The sequence below is a fragment of the Alosa sapidissima genome, chromosome 9 (genome assembly GCF_018492685.1).
Source record: "Alosa sapidissima isolate fAloSap1 chromosome 9, fAloSap1.pri, whole genome shotgun sequence".
NCBI classification, from domain to species: Eukaryota; Metazoa; Chordata; class Actinopteri; order Clupeiformes; family Clupeidae; genus Alosa; species Alosa sapidissima.
In genome coordinates, this window is record NC_055965.1 from 12,152,337 (window position 1) to 12,170,911 (window position 18,575).

Below are 18,575 nucleotides of genomic sequence, written 5' to 3' on the forward strand. Positions count from 1 at the left end.
TGACCACCTGTTTAATTGTGTTCAGCGGTGGCCGCGCACTGTTTTGTTGGTGAAGCATTGTTCCTTTACAACTGGGAGCAATGCTTGATTGGCTGGGTGTCCTCCAGCTGATTACTTTTGCCCAATCCCAGAGCAAAGCGCTTAGTGGGCGGACAGAAACACAAGTTGTTCCCATCACGTTGTGCACATGGAGAAGGATGTGACTTCGCCACACCCAGCTGATCCAGCGTTCTAGTTTGAAGGCGCAGCTTGTGTAACAGCTGGAACAGCCAGTGGTACCGGCTGCAACTAAGAAGGCGGCGCATGCTGGACGGCCTGTTTGAGTTGTGATAGTGGTCGACTGAACAACTCCGTTCTATGTCGACTGTCGACACTCAGGCTAGCCGACGGAGGCCGAATGTGTCCACTTTGAAAATGGGTTTGTTTCTTTACGTAGCTGGTCCTGTCAAGCCTACCGAGGTCACAATCAACGAGGTAAGTGCACTTGATGGTTTCTGAGTGGTCAGAAGTTTTTACTGACGCGCGCACCCCTCTATGTACAGCTTTCATCCTGAAGAAGTCTAGTTCAAGTCTATCTCAATGTTCCAGACGATTAGCTTGTTTACATAGCTAGCACAACAGCTCACCGTCAGTCGCAGTAAACTTGTTACATTAGTTATCAGGCTGATATTGTGTGGATCTTATCAGCTGAGAGACCACTATGGTTGCTAACAATACACAAAAGTAAAGTTGTGTTTGTTCTTGATTTGATTACATTTGCAGTGAGGGATCTTGGTGCACTTTATCTGTGGACAAATTAATTGTTAGCCCAGAATTTCAGCAGGTTTCTACATTGCTTAAACTCGAAAGTGAAGGGGCATATCGTTTTACATTTAGCTAACTTGCTGTCCGACACCGACCTGTTGAGGCGACCCAACATGTGTGAACGAATTGAATCGACTGTTTGAATGCGAGCACGCGGTTGTTGTTGTTTTGTTTTTTTATCACTGCATGTCACTATCTCAAACACCTACATAGGTAGGTCCCTGTAAGACTGAAGTAATCAGTTCAGTTTCGGACTGTCAGTGTAGCACGTTTCAACGAGGGTTCTCTGATCCGGCGGGGGGGGGGGGGGGGGGGGGGGCTAGGTAGTGAACTATGTCTTATCAGTTGGCAAGTCCCTTGCACGACACAATGCATTGTACACATTTGACGGGTCCAGTAAGGTCAGACACACGTGGCGATTAACTTACGTAATGTATGGATGATATATGTTGCAGATGCAGAGTCCAAGTGACAGCTGAGCAGGCAGCTAACGTGTTTGATTAGAATATAGCCGGGCATATAGCAGCCTACTTTGGCAGCACGTTCAGTTACATGATGGACCTACGAATCATTCAATATTTGTTGTACACACTGTCCATAGAACATGCAACATGAGCCGAATGAATGTTAATGTTCAGCTAAAAGGTTGTATTGAAATTAGTGTGAACTGTATCATCACTGGGATATTTAGGCAAAACAGATGCACATGGACATTCTAATCCTTTAGTTTAAATGGACAAAGAGCAGAAGTCATCAGACTTGTTTAGTTTTTAGTTTAGAAAACTGTTTTTAAGATGATGGTAACTCACCAACTCAGATGATTGGTGTAACTTGTCCATCCATAGAACAGGATGAGCCACTAGCCTTCTGTATCACACCTGTCTGTAGGCTATCAAGCTTCTCTTGTCTGTTCCAAAGTCGAAGCGATTAATGATAGTGTGCCTAGTGTTTTTTCCCCCCTTGGTAGAGAAGAGCTAGCTGTTTGTGGCCTTTATCTGTATCCTTTATCCAATTATCTACACTCACCATGTGTGTCTTTCACGTTTATAATAAAAATGTTTGTTGTTTGTTTATTTATTGTATTTGCATTGGATTCATCTTTGGGATATTTAGCCAGGGCTCGAATTACGTGGGAGCCAGAGGGAGCCGAGCTCCCATAGAGTGAGGACTGGCTCCCATGAAAGCAACAAAGTCAAAAACCTGAGGGGATCTCTCATATCTGAAGGTGTCTGGCATTGTAATTTAATCTTAAACAACTCATTATCCATACCTGTGCGATCTCTTACCATTAAAGACGTTAAATTAAAATATAGGCTACTACGGGACGTAGACCTACACTACGCTCTTGAACAAAGCATGACACTTCACCACCACACCACTAGACTATATGAGCAAACCGTATCGATTTGACAGCACTCGCAAATCTGAAGAAGTCACCCTGCTTTGATGTGAGTGTTTTGTCTATTTGCATAGGCGTTGGGCTAGCCTACGTTTGATACGTGCTGAAAAGCCCTGTTTGCTGTTGAACTTGCGCTTCACCTATTCTATGTTGATTGACAAAGCCATAAATTATGGCCCATAATCCAGCCTACAATGATTGTGTTGTCTGATGATCTAGCTAGCCATTCAGAGCTCCGGAAAGTTCCCAGCTATTTTGAAACACCTGTTAGCAATCTCTGATGGCGGAATATTCGATGGCTACCCGACAATATCTCAGTGCAAACTCTAAAATTGTTCGTCTATTAATTTTCCACGGTTAAACACATTAGCCTACTAGAACATAGTTTGGCTGGCTTTATTCATTTCTGCCAGTTAGTGCTTTTTCCCCTGTAAGTTACACTACATGCATTATTGTGTTTGACACTGAGGATAGCCTATCTGAGACGGTGGTCTAGTTTAAATAAGTTACGTTGTGAAATGAAGAATTGACACAGACTAAATCGTTTAGTCTATTTCTTTGTATTGTGAAATTGAAATGAGATATGTACTATTACAATCAATAATATTTTGTAATTAATTAAAAGTAATCAATTTCTATGAAAAAATCTATGTCTGTTGTGTGCGTGTGTCAAGGTAAAGCCTAGGCCTATCATATACTGTAGCCTACTGCGCAAAGCGCCACTTGCGCCTATACTATTTCATTGTATCGCCTTGTTAGGCTATGCGCGGGGTGTGCCAACTTTTTATGAGATAGAGAGACCCCCTTAAAGACAAAAAGATAATTCGAGCCCTGTATTTAGCCCTTTTTTAAATTGTAATAAGCTACTACATAATGCAATGTAAAAAATTGAACAAGACTGAACAAGGCAGCTGTTGTCTATTCCATACCAGTTTTTCTCACATATAACCAGTGGTGTAGTCTAGTTAGTTGTAGTGGGTATACTGTGATCAACCCCAAATGTTAATACCTGTCCTTGCCTATTTTAAGTGGGTATACTGAGATGGTGATGCTTTTTAAGCGGGTACTGTGTATTCCTATCACGTAGACTACACCACTGCATATAACTGCATAGGTAGGCTAAAAAGTGTATGTTCCCTTGTTTGCATTTGAGTTCTTAATGAAAGTTGAAAGGTAGAACTGAAACATTCTGTATACCTAAAATGTCCCACGGCACACTAACTAACTGTGTGAAGAAAAAATAAACATACCATAGCCTAAAATTTCAAATAATACACAAATATGGCCTTATTATGGCTTCTATGCAAGACCTGCTCAATAAAACAAGTGCCCTCTGTTTCATTTGTAGGTGACTATATCTAATTTAATTGTTGTTATGAACTGGATATGTGATGATTCTGTGAATACTGGATATGGGGCTCCCGTTGTACATTGCCTGCATACCACAAATAGTGCAATCATACAATCAATGAGAGCATGTGGTTATAAATTCTTTGATGCAACAGTTGCTTTTTTGACCAGTGAGTGACATTTGGGCAATTTTCTGCAGCTCACCTGATGATCTCTCACGGCACACTAGTGTGCCCCGGCACAGTGGTTGAAAAACACTGGTGTAAGACATCTGACAAAATGAGTCAGATTCACCGATTTTTTTAGACTTTTGTGTGGACAGATAATAAGTGGAGTGGGTTGGAGAGTCTACAAAATATAAAAAGAGCAACCTGATTAACTTGATAAAAAAACTGTGTTATATTCCTTCTATATTTGTATTACCACAATATTAATGTAATAATTAAATTATCTCGCCAATTGTCAATTCTGGTATATCGTGACACCAAGTCTTCACCCCAAACTGCGCACCCAGTTTAAACCTCAGCAGGATTTAAGGTGTAGAGCCAAACCTCCAAAAATGTATTTGCAGGTTGTCAACAGTGTTTCATCGGCTTGCAAGCAAATCCATGCATGCATCCTCCAGTTTTCTGTTGCCATTAGTTTATCCATGAAATACCTGAGCTATTCAGATGAATACCCATGAAAAGGTTTCTTCATACAAGATATATCAGTCATAATCCTATGTGGATGGCTGGTGGAGACTTAGTGAGTGAGTGGAGGAGGCAGTGACAGCTGTCCACTTCAGACCAATTAAACTGAGAGGAGTTGGGATCAGATAAGGGGATTAAATGCTTCTTAAGACCATATCGAATGCAGCCACAAATGCCCAAAGTGCCTAGCTTTCTTGGCTAAGGGGGAACAATGTGGAACAGTTAAGGCACCCATATTGGGAGTGTGTTTGGTATCTCCCCATTTCAGCAGTGTCTCATAAGGGTTTTGGGTAGGTTGAAGTCATTGAGAAGATGATGATGATCTTCTGGCAGGGTAATGCATTCCACTGCCATCTCAAAAGCCAGAGAAGAAGAGGTGCTTGTCTTCTGTCAGTCTTTGTTTATCAGCTGAGAGGTTTTGTCTGCCTTAGCGGCTTAACACTATCTGTGGGTGCCTGTGTTTAGAGTGAGAGGGCAGATATTTAGAAAGAAGATCACTCAGAAAATAAGTCTAATTAGACCCAGCAGTCGGTACGAATGAATAGTGTTATCATTTTTTTTTTTTTTTAAATCATGTAGATCATGTAAATCTATCACGTAGAGCACTGAGCTGTTAATGTGTATGAAAACCAAGAAAAGGGCTAACCGTTTGGAGAGCACAATTTGGAGAGCAGTCCTGAACTTCAAGACAAGACAGGATCAGAAACAGATTTGAACAGCACACAGAGCATTAACCATAGGGGTTTTGTGTGTGTGTTTAGTGTGTACAGGTCAGGTTGGGGGTTAACTTTGCCCACTGGTGGTTATAAATCTACCTGAAGGAAGACCTTGACCTCTCTGGATTAGTATAGAAATGTGTGAAATTGTCATTGTATGACTTTGAGTGCCTCAGAAAAGGTTGCTGCACAACACACACACACACACAAACACACTCCTACCCTGCTGTGGTGTGGCCATCTGTAGGGAACCGTGGTTGTTGTGTTGTGTCAACAGGAGTGTGTTTGTGTTTGCTTTTGTACAGGCACACCAGCGTGAGTGTGTGTGCCATGCAGGAGAGTGCTTGCCAAGTCAAAAGTATGTGGGCTCCCGTGTGCTGAACTGAGTCGATGTGAGAAAGAAAAAAAAAAAACTGTTCGAGAGGAGAGAACGGAAGAGAACAAAATGTTTTGTTTTGTGTGTGTGTGTGTGTGTTTTATATGGTTAGTGAGAGAGTGGTGTGGTGTGGTCTAGCTGGAGAAGGGCTTTGTTTCGCTGGCCTGACTGTACATTGTGTGTGTGTGTTTGAGTGTGTGTGTGAGAGAGGGAGTGTGTGTGTGAGAGAGAGAGTGTGTATGTGAGTGATCGAGAGATTGAGAGTATAAAAAAGATACAGGGTAACACAGGAATGGCAAGCCTCATAACACACACCCTGAACAGTTGACACACACACAAGCTCTGAATACAGAGAGAGCACCTTATTATAAAGTGCCCATACTCATGGCTCACTCTACAATGCTGGCTGGAAAATTCCGCTGAGCAATCCCGAGAGAGAGAGAAAGGAGAGAGAGAGGAGAGAGAGAGAGAGAGAGAGAGAGAGAGAGTGTGTGTGAGTCTTTCTTTTCCCCCCTTGGCATTGTGACCCTGCTGTGTAGAAGAACCACACGGGATTGAGGAGCAGCTGATAAGCATGTCACTCCATCTGGGCACATGGCCGGTAGAGGACTAACATCTACTCTTTTACCATGTAATGATTAACTGACATTGAGAGGGAGAGATAAACTATACTAGGTTGTTTTAAAGCACTCTTTTGTTTTAAAAGGTGAGTGAATGACCCTGCTTTGAACAGCCCTCTGGGACAGCCTCTGAGACAGCTTGGACTTTCTGTGTTTTTTCCGTGATAAGCTGGAGCTGCTTTAGTCATAGTCAGAAGTTTCCTGTCTAGTTTGAAAAGTGAAGGGAAATCTTGTCATTGTTTACTCGTCTATGGACCATACTCTCTGTGTTGTCTGCCCCCCCCCTCCTGTTCTCCGCTGATCTGACTCAAGCAATCAGCATTTAGGGCAAGTTTTCTTTCACCTTATCTGATCCTTTGCCTCAGCTGTTGGTTGTGCAGTGGCCTGAGGCCACGGGAGGGGTTTGGCTGTTTGCATTGTGCTCTAAATGGGTTTGTGAGGCAACACTTCACAACACTGATGCAACGCGAACCACAGAAGCCGAGGAGTTTGACACGGGTCAGCAGGTTGGATTTGAACTGGGGCGAGCTTTAGCTTGACTGACTCCTTCGTGTGACGTCTGGACTAGGAGATAATCATTTAATTTAATCTTTTTTTTTGGGTGGGGGGGGGGGGTGGAAAGTGGTGGTTTTGGTGAGGGTGTGGGGGGAGAGGATCAGAGCTTTGACGTTTATCTAAACAGTCTGCCTCCCCCCTTTGGAACAGCTGGGACACTGCTGTCTCATGAGGGCAGGGACTCTCGTGGGGGGTGACGCTCCTTGGGTTTAATACAGTTGGGTTGAAATACATGAGGACACCCCTTACTTCATTGTTATATAAGAAAATGTGTTCTCGATCTCATTGTGTTTGTACATGGTGCATAAGTGACGTTCATATGTGAGAGGTATGATGCATCCAAGCTGACCCTTAAACCATAGGATGGGATCTGGATCTAGATACAATCAAATTATTGATTAATTGAACTATCTCACAATTAGGACTGTTTCATATGATTTCAAACTGTTAAATGCAGCTGATAGAATGTTTTCTCTTCCATTTTTCCCCACACACCTGCTCCACCTCTCTGTCTCTCTCTCTCTCTCTCTCTCTTTCTCTCTCTCTCTCTCTCTCTCTCTCTCTCTCTCTCTCTCTCTCTCTCTCTCTCTCTCTCTCTCTCTCTCTCTCTCTCTCTCTCTCTCTCTCTCTCTCTCTCTCTCTCTCTCTCTCTCTCTCTCAGAATGTAATACACTGTGAGGGCCTGAACAACCAGAGCTATGTGTGTGAAGTGGGCCACTGCTGCGGCAACACGCAGTGCTGCAGCTACTACTACGAACTCTGGTGTAAGTGCTCATCATCCTTCTCTCTCTCCCTCATCATCCCTCTCTCTTCCTCATCAGGGCATTTTAGGGCAGCCGTGGCCCACTGGTTAGCACTCTGGACTTGTAACCGGAGGGTTGCCGGTTCGAACCCCGACCAGTAGGCACGGCTGAAGTGCCCTTGAGCAACCTCAGCAGGATTTAAGGTGTAGAGCCAAACCTCCAAAAATGTATTTGCAGGTTGTCAACAGTGTTTCATCGGCTTGCAAGCAAATCCATGCATGCATCCTCCAGTTTTCTGTTGCCATTAGTTTATCCATGAAATACCTGAGCTATTCAGATGAATACCCATGAAAAGGTTTCTTCATACAAGATATATCAGTCATAATCCTATGTGGATGGCTGGTGGAGACTTAGTGAGTGAGTGGAGGAGGCAGTGACAGCTTGAGCAAGGCACCTAACCCCTCACTGCTCCCCGAGCGCCGCCGTTGTAGCAGGCAGCTCACTGCGCCGGGATTAGTGTGTGCTTCACCTCACTGTGTGTTCACTGTGTGCTGTTTGTGTTTCACTAATTCACTAATTCTCTTCCTCATCATCCCTCTCTCTCCCTTATCATCCTTCTCTTCCTCATCATCCCTCTCTTCAATTTGAACGTGGTTCAACTTTCAAAGCGTAACACGAGCATAGTCCATTGTCAGTTTAGGCAATAGAACGTAGACCGTTTGTGTTACTTAGGAACGAGATATAGTGTAACTTATTATGGTCTGAGCGTTGCATTATGCAATACCGCTGACGCTTCGTTATTTCCAGTTTGATCCGTGCCTTAAGGCGATGATGCATTGGAAAACCACATAACTAGTTCCGTTTATTTTGATTGAATGATCATGACTGATTGCTTACTGATAATTCAAGTTCTCCAGAAAATAAAATGTTGCCCAATATCAATGGGAACATGCCAGAACCACAACAATGAGGAACACTGCCCTGCAGCACTGCTCAGATAGTTGCCCCATGTGTCCTCAGATTTAGCGTAGCCATGGCCGTGATCAAGGATTCAACTCCCAACGAGTGATTGCGATAATCTTCCCGCAGGCCTCTTTTTTAAATTTGCTTTAAGAGAAAAATAAATAAATTACATTTGAATTTAGAGGTCCTGTTGTTCTCTATTGTCGGAGGGGAAGAAGGCAGCTGGATGTAAGCAGGGAGCATTTGACAGATTAAGACCATTACACTGAATAACTAACAGCTCATAGGTATTAGATGTTTCAGATCTTCTAGTCTGTTAACTTCTGACCCTATTATTCTGTTTACTGGTGATACACCGTCCCAATAGAGCCGTAGTGGTCTCCTTTCACGTGTTGCGCAATGTTTCCTTTCATTGACTTATTCGTGACGGCCCACCACAATATCAACACTGACCACCACACAATGGTTTTCTATGTTGTACTACTTAAATTGGATGAAATCCTTTCATTGTATAGCTATGTGCACCTTTGCACAGCCGCTCCTTGTGTCTCTGTTCATCAACAAACCTGCATGCACGTTTAAAGAAAACATTGAAATTTGTTCAGAACTGTGAACACCCCCGTCACCCATCACCACAAATAGAATTCAATTATGTGGGGAACACTGTTGCGTCAGCATTCTCATATGCCTCTGAATGGGAACATTAAACCACCAACATGTCAGCATCCACTTTGTCTTAGCCACATTGCCCAGATACCATCCCTAAATGGGGGAGAGAAAACACTTGACTACATGTTGGTGTCCACTTTTGTTTGTGCTGGGCAGGGTTCTGTGTATTCAGTCATTTACAGACATCGACTAAAAATGTTAATGTTTACTGAAAGAGCATCTTGTCAGAAGATCTAAGGACTGCATAGCGTATTTGAATAGCAGGATTCCATGCCATTGCGACCTTTTTTGTTTAGGATGGACAACATTGTGTAATCAGTGAACTGCAGACACCACCATAACCGCTGAGATATTGCTTAAAAGTTTAAAAGAGTCATCTGATTGACCCCGAAGACTACATAGCATATCTTGAATTTCCCCTTGAGGATCAATAAAGTATCTATCTATCTATCTATCTATCATCTCCATAGCTTACATCAATGAGAAGCGTACATGTGGGAAGAATGCTCCTTTATTTAGTCTTGTTTGTTTGCGCAGGGTTCTGGTTGGTGTGGGCCATCATCTTCATCCTAAGCTGCTGTTGTGTGTGCCACCACCGCCGCACCAAGCACCGGCTGCAGCAGCAGCAACGCCAGCACGAGATCAACCTCATCGCCTACCGGGAGGCCCACAACTACAACTCCATGCCCTTCTACCTAAGTAGGAACACATACGGCTCAGAGGCACTCTCACTCACTCACTCACTCACTCACTCACTCACTCACACACTCTCTCTCTCTCTCTCTCTCTCTCTCTCTCTCTCTCTCTCTCTCTCTCACTCTCTTTCTCTCCTCTCTCTCTCTCTCTCTCTCTCTCTCTCTCTCTCTCTCTCTCTCTCTCTCTCACTCTCTTTCTCTCCCTCTCTCTCTCCCTCTCTCTCTCTCTCTCTCTCTCTCTTTATCTCTCTGGCTGTGTCTCCGCATACTTCCCTCAGTTCACTGCTAGTGTGCACTGAGTGATGGTTAGTATTGTCCCAATATCTGCACTGTATACTTAAACTAAGTATTTGAAGTGTGCAAGTAGGCAGTTTGAGACACAGTCTCCCTCTCACTCGTCCTTCTGTTTCCCTCTGTACTAATGTTACTGCTACTCCACAACTACAACTCCATGCCTTTCTACTGGTGAATAAGGCTCAGAGACCACTTGTACAGCTCTGTTTCTTTCCTTCTCTCTCTCTCTCTCTCTCTCTCTCTCATCAAGTTACTAGTATAACTGTTAAGTGAACTCCAGGGTCACCATGTCTTACTGTTTATGTGTATGAGGGTTCAAAAATGTATTAGGAACTCACCAGGCTTGTGTGGAAGGTCTGAAGACTCTCCATGTATGGGCACGCTGGTTGCAAACTGTGCTGACCGCGTGCTTAGTTAATTTAAAACACTAAACTAATAGATTATCTTGTGAAGGTGGAGTAGCAATGATGCATATAAAGACTGAACAAATTAGTGGTGCTTTTGTCAAGCTGCCGGTGAATTTTAGATATGCTTGTTCTAGTGATGACTCTCAAAAACAGTCAAACAGTCATAAGTGTTATCTGGCCCCAAGAGACCTAGCGTACAGTCATCACAACGTGATCAATCAGATCCTTGATTCCAGTCACAGGACGTCAAGAGGCGACGTCTGAAGTTTGGTCTCAATGTGGTCGACAATGAGTTGTGCAAGTAGTTAATCAGTAAAACTTTAAACCAATTCAAACTGGTGAAGCATATTCAAACAGAAAGGGTAGTGGTGCTTTTGTCAAGTTTGGTGGGTTGGATGAGGGTTTTGTCAAGTTCGGTGGGTTGGTTGTTTTGTGAAATAAATAATTGCCGTCTCCAAGACAACCTGTCCAACTTGTGCTCTCAAGGAAATGTTCTAAAACTCAGGAGACTTAACTAACGGTCATTGTCACCTAATAACTCTAAACCCCTGTGTGCTCTCCCCCTCATTCCCGACAGGCTTATCTCTTTATAAGTGGACTGACCCCAGATTTGCAGTGAAAGGATATCGCATGTCGATGTCCCCTGCAAGAGCTCATGAAAGAGGGGACATTTGACACCTTTGAGGGTTTGAATGTAACAGGCGACTGTGTCTGGACCTTGTCTCAAAAGGCTTTAGGGAGTTTCCTCTCTTTTCGCCGTGACAAACTGGGATATTTCGAACAAAGTGGGACATGTTTAATGTCACATTTGGTCCCAGTGTGGTGTAAACCTCGTTTGTTTGAGATCACTGATTCCCTTTCTTCCTATTTTTTTCCCTTTCCAAATGATAAGGAAAAGCCCAGTTTTCCGTCACTGCCACTGCCAGGCGTTGACCGCGTGCCAAAGACCTTGCACAGTGGGCACAACTGGCATCTTGTTTTCAGTCGGTTTGTTCAGTCGTTGTTTCTGACTTCCGCGACCTCCGTTAAAGCTGGTTTCCTCACCAGAGCGATCTCTGGAGCCTTGGTTTAGCCGGCCTGTTTCCTTCCTCTATGCAAGCTGCTGCCCGGTGGTCACACGACCAGTGTGGCCTTGCAATGGTTTTGTCTTTGTCCTCGCTGACTTTTAAAGTCATGGGACAGATGTGATTTTTTTTTTTTTTTTTGTGACTGATGTGATTTCATGACAAGGCTTATCATTTAGAAAGTGTATGAGGTCTTTGATTTGTGGAATTGTAAGTAACATGCAGGGGGTAGTGCTTGTTTTTTCGTTAAATGGCCAATGTTTGTTCCGTGTTCTACTGAGCCTGTGGTTTGAAAAGGTATCAATGACACTCTCAACTAATATCCTTACACCAAACAACTTTGACAAGATTTTGGGAAAGACTCTTGAAAGATTGGAGTCTTTTAACTCATGCCCCCTATTCAAGCTTTACTCAAAAGACTACAATCTTTCAAGGATCTTTCCCAAATCTCGTCAGAGTTGTTTGGTGTAAGGAGGCCATTAGTAATATGAAGTAGTGCTCTGTAGTAACAAAGACCCCTGTTGAAGTGCGTTTTTGAAGCCCAAGAGTTGTTAGTTAGTTAGTTTATTAGTTGTCCCTTTGGGGAAATTCTTTTTCACATTTTCCATACAGCTTTTCATCCTGCATGGTCACAGGCACAGAGATGCACATACATGAACACATACATGGGAATGACATACGGACATGCACCTTACATACATCACAGGCAATTGACACAGACCTTGTGGGTATAGTGAGATAAAGGAGATAAAGAAATCCTTAAGGAAGTTAAAGTTAAATGATTTTTTAAAAAATGGCAGACAAATATGTTTTTTTGTGAGGTGATAATGAAACTAAAAAATTTATAAAATGTGGCCCCTGTTATACCAAATAGTACTATATGCAAGTATATGTAGTACTATATGCAAGTTTATGTAGTGCAATCAGAATTTGTGTTAGATTTGGTCATTTAACTGACGCTTTTATTCGAAGTGACTAACAGAGCTTTCAATGAACCACATTATAATAATCAATAGGCCAAAATCGTATGTGTGTTTTTTTGGAATATCTGTGCCTGAGGTTCCTAATTCAAGTCCAGTGTAGAACTGAACAAGAGAATCACAAGTTCCTGTGACAGGCTTATTGAGCCTAAATATCTTAAATGAGGATGCTACAAAGAAGGGAATTCAAACATTGAATTTGGCTGTTTCAGAGAGGGCTGTTTGCTCTCTGATCAATACGAGATTAGTTGGGATGACCAAATGGATGTCTATATATATCCATGTCAACAATAGTAGGAACAAGTAAGAAAAAAAGTTCACTTGGTGCACTTCACTGCACTGTGTCAAAGTTCAAGCTGTGATGAAACTATCTCTCTAAATGTGTGTGTAAATTTATGTTTTGTCAAATGATGTATTGATCAGGAAACTAAATGATTTTCATTTCTTTTTAAAGGAAAAGCTGTTTTTTTTTTTCCCTTTTTACCTTTACTATTATAAGCATAGTGCAAACACTGCTCTTGGTCTTTCATGTCTGACTCTCAATCCTCTTTTGTGTCTGTAGGGTTCCTCCCCAGCTACCTGCTCCCAGACTACGAGGAGGTGGTGAACCGGCCGCCCACCCCTCCTCCCCCCTACAGCGCCCTGCACACGACCGCGGCTGCCCTGCCCAGCGGCGCCCACAGCCCGGGGGACCAGCCCAGTAGCCTCCTGCTGCCCCCGTCCCTCCAGACGTCCCCGCACGCCCCCCCGACCCCGGACGCCCTGCTGTCCTCTTCTCGGCCCAGGCCTGGCCCCGAGGAGATCGACCCCCCGCCGGGCTACCACCAGCACAAGACCCCGGAGGAGGAGCCCGTCGTCATCGGAGGCCTGGAGAAGCGCGGTAGCACGGGCAGCAGCGGCAGTGCCGGGGACCTGCAGAAGGAGCCTCTGCTGGGGGGGGAAATGCAGCAGCAGCCTCCTCCTCCTCCTCCTCCTCCTCCTCTGGGGGTGGGGGGGAAGGAGAGGGGGGGTGGGGGCCGGCCCCGGCGTTTCACCGGTGACTCAGGGATCGAGGTGTGCGTGTGCGGACGCGGAGGAGGGGCCGTCGTTGGTGGGGAGCTCGTTGGCGGGGGTCACAGGGGCTCGCTGGAGATCCGCGACCCCAAAGCGGAACTGGAAGGGCTGCTGAGCGCCGAGCAGGAGCGAGATGACGACGACGACAGCGGTGGCGGCGGCAGCAGCAGCAGCAACGGTAACGGTTTCCCAGACGACTTCTGCGAGGCCTGCAGCCACCGTTGTGACACCGAGGGGCAAGTGGCCGTGGAGAGGAGAGGGGCAGAGAGCAGGGGGGTGTCCCCCTCGTCTCAGCCACACCCGCCCGTGTGCCTCCTCCTCCACACCATCAACGAGCAGGAGACGCCGCCACACAGCTGAGCACCAGCTCCCTCCATCTGGGACAGAGGGAGTGACGGAGAGGGAGAGAGAGAGTGTTAAAGAACAGAAGAAGAGCATTTTTTTTTCTTATAGTGCGTGCTTGAACTTGAGTGAGTTTGTGTGTGTGTGTGTGTGTGTAGGTGCGCACACACAGTTGAAGGATTGTTGCTCGGTCGTTGTCCTTGGGGGTAAGTTGAAGCCTATTTTGTACTGAAGCACCTTCCACTCACTGTGCGTTTGTGTTTATGCCGCAGTGGCCTTTTGATGGTATTTTGGGAGGAGCCTTCTGGCCCTCCTTGCTTTATGTCCGGATTTTGCACCCGACAGTGAGTGTGGTCACTTGTTACACCCTGCCTGGCTCATTTTAAAGGTGAGAGGAGCAGACAACAGTGAAGGATCTGAGCGAGACGGCCCTTTCCTGGCTAAACGTCTTCACTGAGACTACAGCGCCATCTGGTGGCTTCACCAGTGACTAATGTTCAGTTCACTTTTTTGGTGTGTGTGTGTGTGTGTGTAGCAGGGAGGAGGGGGAGGTGAAGCAGTAAGTCAACATACTAACAGACAAGTGCCTCTTTTTGCAGATGGTGCTTTGTTTTTTTGTTTGTTTGTTTTATACCAAAAGAAGATTGTGTGACCTCATGGTCCTCATGGTAACACTGTTTTCGCTTGTTGAACGGAGATGATGAAAATCACGTTAAACCAAAATAACATACATGATTCCTGTTTTTGCACTTGCTTGTTTTCTTGTTGTCTTGTCTTCGTACATTTCATTCTTTTTTTTTTTGTCCACCGTGTAATACTACAAATATCTGCACAGTCTTAACCCTCGGCGGGACCCTGCTTAGCTTGCCTCATCACAATTTGTACGAAACAGTCTCTGTGAGGACATTTTGTACACACCACCTCGAATAATGCCTGTACTGATTAAGTGCTTTTGTGGTTTAGCTTCAAGTGCTTTCTTGGCCACGTTGCCACTTTAAAAACCTCACACAGTGCTTTTACGTGAAGACAACCCATATAAAAAAAATCTGTAAAATTCACATATCCATTTATATACAGTATAAATGATATGTGTGTTAACACATAAATATGGTCCTTTTCATATATGCTAACATAGAAAATATGTTTTATATATGATCTCTCTTGCATGTTAAAGGGCATTATGCCATTTCAGTTTGAAATATGCAAGTTCTTTACTAGAATTATCACACAACTATATTTTACATGACATGTGTAATGTATGTTTTTATAGACCTTTTTCCATATGGGTAGTCGCTCGCCCGTCAGACATTGCCATTAGCTTTGCAGTGTATTTTACAGACGTTTTTCCATATGGGAGTGTCTTATACAGGAGATCCAGGTTGTTGTACTGTATGACATGGGGTGAAATGTTTATCCATGGGTGTCAGGAATATCTCAGGTTGACATTACCGAAATAGTCCTTTCTGAATCAGAGTGAACTTGCACGATTGTACCATGTCTTGAGAATTGTTGTTGTTGCGGTGGTATGTCATCACCGATATCACTTGAACACACCTAGTGTCATGATGGAGGAGATGATGATGATGATGATGGAGATGATGAGGAGGAGATGGAGGATGCTGACAGTAATGATGATGACGACGATGATGATTAGGTAAAACTGGGACTGTGTTACAGCCGCCTTATCTGACTCCTCCACCACCCCAGATTCTTCGCACACCACAAAGAACCACACCTTTGACACAGCATACCAAAATAACAACCACATTCTGTTCTCAAGATTGGCCTGGCTAAGATTAAAAAAAAGAAAGACTTTTCTTACCTTGTGCACTGCATTTCTACTCAGCATGGCAACTGTTGTTAATGGATAGATAGACTTAACCTGATAGAATTAACCTTATTTTGTTGACTGTAGTTTTCATTGAGGGGTGTTTGTTTATTTTTATTTTTTTTGCTATTGGTCAATATGATTTGCATCATTACCATCTTCATCCTCCTCAACATCTTCTGCAGTCACCATCTTGTGTCTTCACATTTAAAAACAGATTACAAAAAACAATGCAGTGATGTCTTTATGCCTGTATGTTGGGCTTTTGAAATGCAGTTCTCTAGATTTAAGTTCTGTTGTATTAGAGAAGATCTATCCGCCTAATTGTATCACATCTGAGAAGTTGTGTATACATGCTTACCATTTAGTTTTGTATAGATATAAAGCAAGTCCTTAAATTATTATGGTACATACTATAATTAGTAATAAATGATTAAAGCAGAACTGTGCCTTTGTGAAAATGTATAATGACGTCAATATAAGCTTCAGAACCACTTTTTATTTTCAATTGTAGATGTGTTATGGTATCTTGGCTGAATCATTTACATAATGATTTAGAAATGACTAATTTCTTCATGTATTATGTTATTGGTTTTGTAGATCCAAAGCATAAAGCCTATTTTGAAATTTCAGATATTGTAATGGCGGTTTAAGGCATTAAAAAAGAAAGGAAAATGTCTACATTTTGCAGTGAGTAGATTTTATTCCACTTTTGTTTTGGAAGGATAAAGACACACATAGGGTCTACTCAAATCTTATGGTGCATCATTATGTCAAAGATTGTCCGCATCCAGATTGTTTGGAATTCAGACAAACTTCTCGCCAAAATGAATGTCAAGATGTTTAATAAAAAAAAAAGACATTTAAAAGTCCAAATGAACAGTGTGGGTTCATATGTGTTGTCTTCTTTTGATAGTTTTCTGTGTGTGCGTGTGTTTATCTTATTTGCTATCTGTTTGCTCGGGATCACTGTCAGTCATCGGAAATTCCAAGGGGGAATTCAAGGGTCTCAGTAGCATACAGACATCACACACAACATGCACTTACAACAGAAATGGTAAACATAAGTATAAGTATAAACATATAACTAAACTCCACTGTACAATAAAGACAGTAGAAGATAAGAAAACAAACAGAACTAAATACTAAATACACTATATAAATTAAATTAAGAAAGTCCAATGTGCTTGAGGGTGATCAAGCATAAGACGCTTGTAGTGACAGGGGAGTGAGTGTCATGGTGAAGGTGCAAAAAGTAGTCCAACATTAGTCCAACAGTGCAAGAGTAAGGTCTAGAGACCAGCATAAATAATATGGACAAATAGGAGAGTAAAGTATAATGTAGACAAGGTAAAATAAAAAACTATTTCAGTGCAAGAACAGGTTGAGGTAATGGGGTTATAGCCATTCATTCATTCAGTATTGTAGCAGAAGCCTGACCGCAGCCATTGATCATGTGTGCTAATATAGCATGAAAAACTGTAGCAGTAAAACAGTAGTGAAAAGATTAGGCTGTGTACATTAGTAAAGCAGTAGTGGGCAGTCAGTACTCAAACATGGAGAGGGTGGAGAGGCAGACAGACTAATCAGAGAAATCTATCTCTCCTCTTCCCTTTAGTGAGGCATTGAACAGTTCAATGGCCCTAGGAACAAATGACTTCCTCAGCCTTTCAGTTGTGCATGGCAGTGAGTGAAGTCTCCAGCTGATCAAGCTCTTTTGCTTTTTGATAGTGCTGTAGAGTGGATGACATTCATTGTCCAAGATGTTGATCAGTTTGTTTAGGGTACTTTTGTCAGATATTGAAGTGATGCACTCCAGTTCAGCTCCCACTACAGAGCCAGCCTTCCTTACCAGCCTGTCAAGTCGCCCAGCATCCTTCTGTTCACTACTGTTTATAGGGGCGCAAGGGGACAGAGGGCCCTTAAAAAGTCTGGAATATATTTTATTTGACCTGTGTTGAGGAACATGGGGGCCCATCAGCACTGCCTATGCAGGGGCCCAGGATCTTGTGCTACGCCCCTGGTCACGGCGTTTAATCAATGTTGTGATAGTTGATAGAGGCTAATTGACAGGGTTGGGTAGTAACTGATTACAAGTAATCTGGATTACGTAATCAGATTACAAAAAACAAGTAACTAATCAGACCAGATTATATCGGACAAAATGTGTAATCAGATTATAGTTATGTTGTCAAAGATCACTTGATTATATTTTGATTATGGCTTTAAAAACATATAGCTTTACGTCATGCAATTAACAGTCGGACAATTGAGATTATTTGGAGTACATGGACATGGAATAGAGAATGTATAATAAAAGTATTTTACCTATAGGCCATCTTGCACCCCTAACACACACCCGCAAACACACGAGAGTCAAGGGCCTCTTCTATAAATTTTTCTCTCTACCAATTAATCTAAAACAGACAAAAAGGGTCATGCTCCTACCCCTGAGAACAACGTCACATAATGCAATAGAAGGCATTCCGGGCATGCATTGGCAATATCAGACATGCTATTCTCTTTACGTAGCTTATTTTAAGTTAGAGTACCATTTTAAGGTAAAAAAAAAACACTACCTAATATGATTGACACCCCTGCAGTAGCATAAGCCCACATACACCTCCACGAAGCAGAGTAGCTGATCCAAAGTCCATAAGATTGAAATTATCATCCTGGAAATTAGGACCCTTACAGTTGATCTGTGCATGCCATGACCAACGTTTGACTATTTGATATGGAGAGCAAGTGTATTATTTTGGGGGACTATTTCATTAGAATTTCAGCTCTTTGGGGGTCAGTGCTGGGCCCTACCGAATAGCCTTACATGGCCTGTGAATGATTCACATATTTGGCTACAGTGTCCATTTTTTAACTCCTTTATTTCATCAGTCTATATTCCCCTTTACTCCAATAGTCAATTCATTGGACAAATTCAGCATGACTTGCATGCTGGTGGTACGATTTTTCTACAACCTTCGATCGCCTTCCGTAAGACTTTTACTGTGACATAAAGTAGGAGGAG

At 43.1% G+C, this 18,575-nt stretch overlaps 1 protein-coding gene across 1 annotated transcript; it reads left to right on the forward strand.

The window, feature by feature from the left end:
- The first annotated feature begins 17 nt into the window (after positions 1 to 17).
- Positions 18 to 13,740, forward strand: wbp1lb (WW domain binding protein 1-like b). The gene is made up of 5 exons (XM_042102687.1): positions 18 to 474; positions 7,174 to 7,276; positions 9,425 to 9,586; positions 12,890 to 13,303; positions 13,406 to 13,740. The coding sequence occupies exons 1-5, from the start codon at positions 358 to 360 to the stop codon at positions 13,738 to 13,740; spliced, it is 1,131 nt and encodes a 376-aa protein (XP_041958621.1). The 5' UTR covers positions 18 to 357.
- Positions 13,741 to 18,575: the final 4,835 nt, after the last annotated feature.